The sequence below is a fragment of the Dipodomys spectabilis genome, unplaced genomic scaffold (assembly GCF_019054845.1).
Source record: "Dipodomys spectabilis isolate Male_0828 unplaced genomic scaffold, ASM1905484v1 ptg000478l, whole genome shotgun sequence".
Taxonomy (NCBI): Eukaryota; Metazoa; Chordata; class Mammalia; order Rodentia; family Heteromyidae; genus Dipodomys; species Dipodomys spectabilis.
In genome coordinates this window covers 940,001-947,500 of record NW_024871155.1, presented here as the reverse complement: position 1 = coordinate 947,500, position 7,500 = coordinate 940,001, and the positions used below count along the sequence as shown (strand labels likewise).

At 60.0% G+C, this 7,500-nt stretch overlaps 1 protein-coding gene across 1 annotated transcript in view; it reads left to right on the top strand.

Moving 5' to 3' along the window:
* The first annotated feature begins 4,091 nt into the window (after positions 1–4,091).
* The window catches only part of Cspg4 (chondroitin sulfate proteoglycan 4), a 32,965-nt gene continuing 29,556 nt past the window's right edge, over positions 4,092–7,500 (top strand). The window contains exon 1 of the mRNA XM_042668891.1: positions 4,092–4,176. Within this exon, the coding sequence (XP_042524825.1) occupies positions 4,092–4,176 (85 nt within the window). The remainder of the gene's footprint in view (positions 4,177–7,500) is intronic.

Genomic DNA, 7,500 nt, shown 5'->3' with positions numbered 1-7,500 from the left:
AGCCAGGGCGTCCAGCCCACGGGACACTGGACCCAGAGGAGCTGCCCGGCCACGCGCTCCCCAGCTGGAGGCCAGTGGGACTGGGGTTCCGCCAGGCTCCTCTGTGTGTCCTGATCTCCTAGGGGAAACTGAGGCAGCCCTTACCCCAGGTCCTTCCAGCTGCAAGAATTTGGAATCCTGTCACTCATGGGGAGAGGTGATCCCTCCCCGTTCTTCCAGAATGTTCTGAATTGTCCTCCTTTTCCTCCACTTCCTCCTCTTCTTCTTCCTCCTCCTCCTCCTCCTCCTCTTCTTCCTCCTCTTCTTTTTCTTTCTTCATGTCAATCCTGGGGACTTGGGGCTTGAGTCTTCTTCATTCTTCCAGAATGTTCTGAATTATCTTCTCCTTCTCCTTCTTCTTCTTTGTGCCAGTCCTGGGGCTTGAGCTCAGGCCTAGGTTCTGTCCCTGAGCTTTTTCACTCAAGGCTAGTGTTCTACCACTTGAACCACAGCTTCACTTCTGGTTTTTGTGCGCTTCCTTACAGACAAGAGTCTCACAGACTTTCCTGTCTGGGCTGGCTTTCGCTGTGATCGCAGATCTCAGCCTCCTGAGTAGCTGGGGTGACAGGTTGAGCTACAGATGCCCAGCTCTGAGTTTCCTTCTTCCCTTGCCCCACCACCACATGCTCAGACCTGAGCCTCGCAGGAAGGGGGGTCAGTCTAAGAGAGCAGGAAAGGCCCTTCCTGGCCCAAGAAGCCGGCCTCGGGGAGCTGGGAGAAGTACAGCGATCTGTGCTCCGCAGCTGAGCATGGCGGTGCCTGCCTGTAATCCCAGCCCTTGGGAGGCCGAGGTGGGAGGATCATCATTCCAAGGCCAGCCTGGGCTACACAGAGACCTTGACTCAAAGCAGCAAAAACAAACACACAGGATCCTCAGCGGTCAGAGCTCTGGGGAGTCTTTCCCTCCGGTCAGTGAGGGAAGGAGGCCGGGAGGGCCGGGGGAAGGTTCAATGTGGCTGGGGGGGGGGGGGGGGGCAGGGGCCAGGTCAAGGCAAAGAAAGCCATGGCAGAGTTGGCAGGCAGGAGCTGGGCCTGGAGGGCTCTGGAAGTTCAGATCAGCTCTGCTCAGGACACGCATGCCCGGGAGGCTGGGGCAGGCACCATGGAGGAGGGGGCAGGACGGGGGGGGGGGGGGGAGGGGGGGAGGGGCGTGGCAGCATCTGGCCCCTCCCAGCAGCCTTGCTGGAGATACTGGGCACCTTGAAGGGTCAGTCCCAAAGTGAGGTGCCCCCCCTCCACTTTCTGCCGATCTGCCTGGCCTAGGCTGCCCAGCAGGGGTCCACGGTTCAAGTTCAAGCAGCAGGTGGCTGAGCCTAGGCCACACCCGTGGGTGCCAGGCCAAGGACCCAGTGATGCCCAGCGCCCGTGGCTCGGCCCAGGAGCCTGAGAGCTGAGGTTCGTGGTTTGAAGCCAGAATGGACCAAGAATATCGCCAATGAGCCAGCAAAAATCTGGAAGTGGATGTGTGGCTCATGTGGTAGAATGCCAGCCCTGGATGGAAAAGCCAAAGGACAGGTCAAGACTCTGAGTTCAAACCCCAGTACTGGTGCAAGAGCATGCACATGCGCGCACACACACACACACACACACACACACACAAGACCCAGGGGCCTGGGCACTGTCCCTGAGCTTGTTCACTCAAAGCTATGCTCTACCACTTGAGCCACAGCTCCACTTCCAGCTTTTTGCTAGTGTGTTGGCGATAAGAGTCTCATTGGCTTCAAACTTCAACCCTCAGATCTCAGCCTCGGGAGTAGCTGGGATGACAGGTGTGCACCATGGGTGCCAGACAGCTTCCTTCTTGGCGAAGCTGGATTTTGAAGATGATGTGCCGGCACACAGTGGGAGTTTAACCAAGGCACATCTTTTCCTCTCTCTGTCACCCAGCACATCACAGGCCTTCGGTGGAGAATTCCACACACCCCACGCACAACGCCCACCCATCCCCGAGATGGATGTCAGCTGTGCATCTCGAACTTTCCCCTCCAGAGCTGCCTGCCTACAGGAAGAGCTCAATGAATGCCCACTGGGGTCCCCTAAGAAGCCAGAGGTCCATCCAGACACCCGAGGAGGCCCGGGGTGGGGGCTACACCGTAGGCAGCCTCGGTGGCAAAAAGTGGCACCATTTGTGCCTTGTTCCCATGTCTGGGAGCCAACGAGACAGCTGGTTCTCATCAGGAGCCAATCGCTCACCAAGTACGGCTCCCAGGAAGAGAGCTGTGGATTTGGAAATGAAAAGGAGGGAAGGCTTTTTTGCCTAGCAAAAACTTTGAATGGAAGCCTGGTGCCAGCGGCTCACGCCTGTCCTCCTAGCTGAAATAGGAGGCTGAAATAGGAGGATCGAGGTTCCACGCCAGCCCAGGCAAGGAGAGTCCATGAAACTCTTTATCTCCAATTAACCCCAAGAAGCTGGAGGGGTGGCTCACAAGGTAGAGCACCCGCCTGGAGCAAAAAATAACAAAGCTCAGTGAGAGCACCCAGGCCTCGAGTTCCAGGCCAGGACGGACATAAAAAAGGGGGTGGGTGAACTCTCACTCACTCACTGGATGCTGACTCCCAGGCCAGGCGCCCTGCTCCGGAGGCTGGGCGAGGCACAGGCTGAGCCTCTCAGGTTCTGGAAACTTCCCTGCAGGGTTGCTCTTTCTCCAACTCCTGTTTGGGAAGAGGCAGTTCTTGCCTGGGTGGAAGCCAAGAGGGGAAGGCAGAGCCTAGAGCCGTTAGGTAGAAACCAAATCCCGGGCCAGATTTCCAGGAGGAAGCGAGGCGGGGCAAGCCAGAACAAAGCGATGTACCCCAAACGGCCAGAGTCCTGCACCCCAGGGGCCTGGGGGGGGGACCCACGTCTGTCCCTTCCCGCTCCATAGGAGGGGTGGCCTTCTTCTCTGCAGGGTATCGTGTGTGTGTGTGTGTGTGTGTGTGTGTGTGTGTGCGTGTGTGTAGTGAGGCTTGAACTCATGGCCTGGGTGCTGTCCCTGAGTTCTCTTGCTCAAGGCGAGCGCTCTACCACTTTGAGCCACAGCGCCACTTCCAGTTTTCTGGTGGTTTATTGGAGATAAGAGTCTCATAGGCTTTCCTGCCCGGGCTGGCTTTGAACCGCGATCCTCAGATCTCAGCTTCCTGAGTAGCTGGGGTGACAAGGGTGAGCACCAGTACAGGATTATTTTGAGGCCAATGGTGATGGAATTGGGAATTCTGCCCTGTGGGCCAATTCAGACTCAGTGGCCAAGTAGACTGGGCCCCTTTGGGTCGGGGGGGTCAAGGTGGCCAGTCCCAAGCTGCCAGCAGAGGCCAAGAGCCTGCTTCTGGAGAGGCTTCTGGAAAGATCTCTCCTTCCTTTCTTCCCTGCTGGTACCTAGGGATTAGGAAGGAGGAGGAGGAGGAGGATAAGGAGGAGGAGGAGAAAAGGAAAGGGAGGAAGGGGAGGAGGAAGAGGAGGAAGAAGAGGAGGAGGAGGAAGGGAGGAAAGGAAGAGGAGGAGGAGGAGGAGGGTGAGGAGGAAGGGAGAAGGAAAGGGAGGAAGGGAAAGAGGAAGAGGAAGAAGAGGAGAAGGAGGAAAGGAAGAGGAGGAGGAAGGGGAGGAGGGGAGGAGGAGGAAGAAGGGAAGAGGAGGAGGAAGGGAGGAAAGAAAGAGGAGGAGGAAGGGGAGGAGGGGAGGAGGAGGAAGGGAGGAAGGGAAGAGGGGGAAGAAGGGCAGAGGAGGGGGAGAAGGCGGGAGAAGAGGGGAGGAAGACGAGAGGGAGGAAGGGGGGAGCGGGAGGAGGGGGGAGGAGGCAGAAGAAGGGAAGGGGAGGAGGGGGAGGAGGGAGGAGGGGGAGGAGGGGAGGAGGGGGAGGAGGTGCTCCGCTGGGGCCCTTTAAGGAGCGGGTGGGGGTGAGGTCCGCCCCGCCCCCCTGGGTTAAGTAGCTGCCCAGGAGCCCGGAGCCCGCCAGCGCCAGCGCCAGAGCCGCCCAGGCCGCAGGGAGGACCGAGCACGGGAGCACGGGCAGAGCGCGCGCCCTGCTGTCCGGCCGTCCCAGCCCGCAGCCCGCAGCCCTCCGCCCCAGCCCTCCGCCATGCGCCCCGGCCCGCGGTGCCCGGCCGCCCCGGCGCTGGCGCTGGCCCTGAGCCTGGCCCTGCTGTGCAGCCCCGCGGCGCCCGGTGAGTGAGTGGGAGACGGGGGGACCTGGGGGGGCCTGCGGGGCTGCGCTGCTCTGATCGGGCCTGAGGGGCCCAGGGGTGGCTGGCCACAGTTAGTGACCCACAGGGCCATCCCCCCAGACACCAGGCTCCTGCAGTGACCCCCAAGTGACAGAGGGGAACCCCAAAGTGTCAGGTGCAACCAGACAGTGGAGACTGGGGGACCCCCTGCCTGGCCTCGACTCCCCCCTCCCCCCCTCCCTCTGCTGTCCCATGCCTTCCTCCCCCTCCTCCTCCCCCTCCTCCCCCCCTCCTCCCTGTCGGGGGTCCGGCTGGCAATGAACAGGCTCATCGGCGGCGCTGTTAGCTTGTGCCAGTCCCGGGTCTTGAACTCAGGGCCCGGACACTGTTTCCCAGCGCTCTACCCCTTGAGCCACAGCGCCACAGCCAACTTTTCGGTGACTGAGGAGATCAAAGTCTCGCAGACTTTCCTGCCCTGGGCTGGGGGGGTAGGTTGGCTTTGAACCTCAGATCCTGGGCTCTCAGCCTCCTGCGTAGCTGGGGTGACGTGAGCTTCGCCCACGCTTCAGTCTCCAGAGATCCTGCCCTCCCCCCACCCCCAGCCCATCCCCAGCGAGAACTTGTCCCTCTGACAGCACCCAGGTGTTAAGTTCTCCACCCGAGAGGTGCTAGCCCGAGTGCTTCTCCCTCACACCGTGCCAGGATCCCGGCATTCCAGAAGTCCACCCCGGTGGTCTGGTTGTACCGTAAACATCTGGGCCGCAGGGCATCAAGCCGTGACTGCACGTATATGAATCAGTTCAGCCGACATCTTTTGGGATGGATCCCAGGCGCGGCACCCCCTCCCAGCCTGAGGCCCCCCCCACCGGGGACCCGGCCACGCCCCTCCATCGGATGGGAAAGCTGAAAATAAAGGAGGGTATATCACAAGACACCCAGAGAGAGAATGAGTCAGTGGAAGGGGTCCCCAGGCTCTTTGATTGTAAAGACCCGGGGCCTGGGTCTCGTGGCCCACCGTGGGCTCCCCTGAGCCTCCGCTGAGAGCCATTCTCAGATTCTTTCTTCGCACCCACCATGTAGAGCCTGGTGGAAAGCCAGAGGGGTCAGAGAAGCCAGAGCGACCCTGGGAACTGTCTCAGGAAGGCAGAGCAGCGGATGAAAACTCTGCGCTAGGCACAGTGGGGGGAGGGAGACGCCCAGCTGTGGCTGCAAAGCGTGCACAGAAGGCAGAGATCTGGGGGACTACGGTTCCAGCTGTCAGAAGTGAGCAAGGCCCCCATCTCCAACCATAAGCCGGGCCCTGGTGGTGTGCGTCTGGGACCTCAGTTCCATAGATATAAATAAGAGGATCGCAGTCCAGGGGGACTAGCCTCCCCCCCCCCAAAAAAAATTAGCTTAGAAAATGAACCAAAGCCTCAAAGGATGGGTGTGTGGCTCAAAATAAAGCGGGAGAGAGAGAGGAGAGCAGGGAGAGGAAGGAAGAGAGGGAGGGGAAAGAGAAAGAAGAGGGGAGGGGAGGGGAGGGGAGGGAGAGGCGGAGATGGAGACGGGTGAGTGGTGACCCTCACACCCAGCTTGCAGGCCTGCAAGTGGTCAGACTCTAGGCAGCACCGGGCTGAGCAAAAGCCAGGGGGAGACGGGGTGGCCGGGCCTGGAGAAGCCACGGGGCTGGGGCCGCTGAGACTCAGATGGTCAAACAAGGCTATAACTTCGGTGCTGGCGGCGGGTTCCCGGCTGGAAGAGCGTAGCGCCCAAGGGTTTTATAATATTTCACTGACACCTGCCCCCCGCCATTTTTAACAGGAGAAATGGGGCCCGGCGCCCATGGCTCACGCCTGTCATCCTAGCTATCTAGGAGGCTGAGATCCAAAGGTCGTGGTTCAAAGCCACCTTGGGCAGAAAAAAGTCCTTGAGACCCTTATCTCCAGTGAACCAGCAAAAAGCCAGGAGTGGAGCTGTTGTTCAAGTGGTAGAGCGCCAACCTTGGATGAAGAAGCTCAGGGACAGTGTCCAGGCTCTGAGTTCAAGTCCCAGCAGTCCTAGGGTGTGAACTCAGGTGCTTTACCACTCCTGTGCTTTAGTTAGGTTTCAGATTGGGTCTTGTTTTTGGGCCTGGGCTAGCCTAGACCACGATCCTTCTCTTTATACACCTGGAATAACGTCTCACTCCGCGTTTGTGCTGAGACGAAGTCTGGGGACCTTTATGCCCAGGCTAGCCTGGAACTGTGATCCTCCTGATCTCTTCCATTTGAATAGCTGGGATTATAGGAGTGAGCCACTTCTCCAGGCCTTCCTGATAAGAGCTTGTAACAGAACAAAGGCCACAGGGTCCTGGGTAGATGCCGAGGGCATCTGAGGGGACCCGCAGCCCTGGGGGGAGAGGGGGGGGTCACTGCCGAGCCTCTGTGCCCCGCACACACCTCTGGGGCAGCTAGGGCAGGGGCCAAAACTTCGGGGCACGCCCAGCGGATTCTGGATGGAAACCTCTGCTCGTGCCCGCCGGCCCAGGCAAGACAAGGAGGGCTTTTCATGCTGTGGGCCGGGGCCCAGGGGAGTGGGGGGGGGGGCAGGCCAGGTGGGCCCTGGCTAGCCGTGGGGGGGGGGGGGCTGGGAACTGGGCGTGCTGCCCAGAGGGGGCGGGAGGTGGAAACAGCCCCGGCGTGCTCAGCCTCTCACTGGCGCCCATGGATGGGGTGGGCACAGGCCACCCACAGAACATAGGCAAGCCCCCCCCAGGCCCTGGCCTCAGCGCCCCAACCTCCCTGGGGGAGGCTGCTCTCCTCCCGGTCTGGGATTTTGTCCCATTGACTCCTGGTGCTGTCCGTCTGTCCGTCCAGCATCCCTCTCGCCTCCAGGCTGCCCCCACTATCCCAGCCCATGTCCCAGCCGTAGAACTTTCTAGAGGTGAGACAGATTTCTTTCTTTTTTCTTTTCTCTGTGTGTGTGTGTCTGTCTGTCTGTTGGTCAAGGGGCTTGAAGCGCAAGGCGAGCGCTCTACCACTTGAGCCACAGCGCCACTTCCGGTTTTCTGGTGGTTCATTGGAGATAAGAGTCTCACAGACTTTCCTGCCCGGGCTGGCTTTGAATCACGATCCTCAGATCTCAGCCTCCCGAGTAGCTGGGATTACAGGTGTGCCCCCGGGCGCCTGCCCAGCTGGACATGAGACTCTTCCCCAGGTTCAGAGGTAGGATGAGCTCCTGGACTGTGCGGTGATCATATCGGATAATATTACAATGAGGCCTGTTTTCTGTACAAACAGTTCCGTCCCGGTGTCCCTTGGATAGGGGTGCCAGGCCTCTACTTCCTGGGAAGGTCCAAATCTC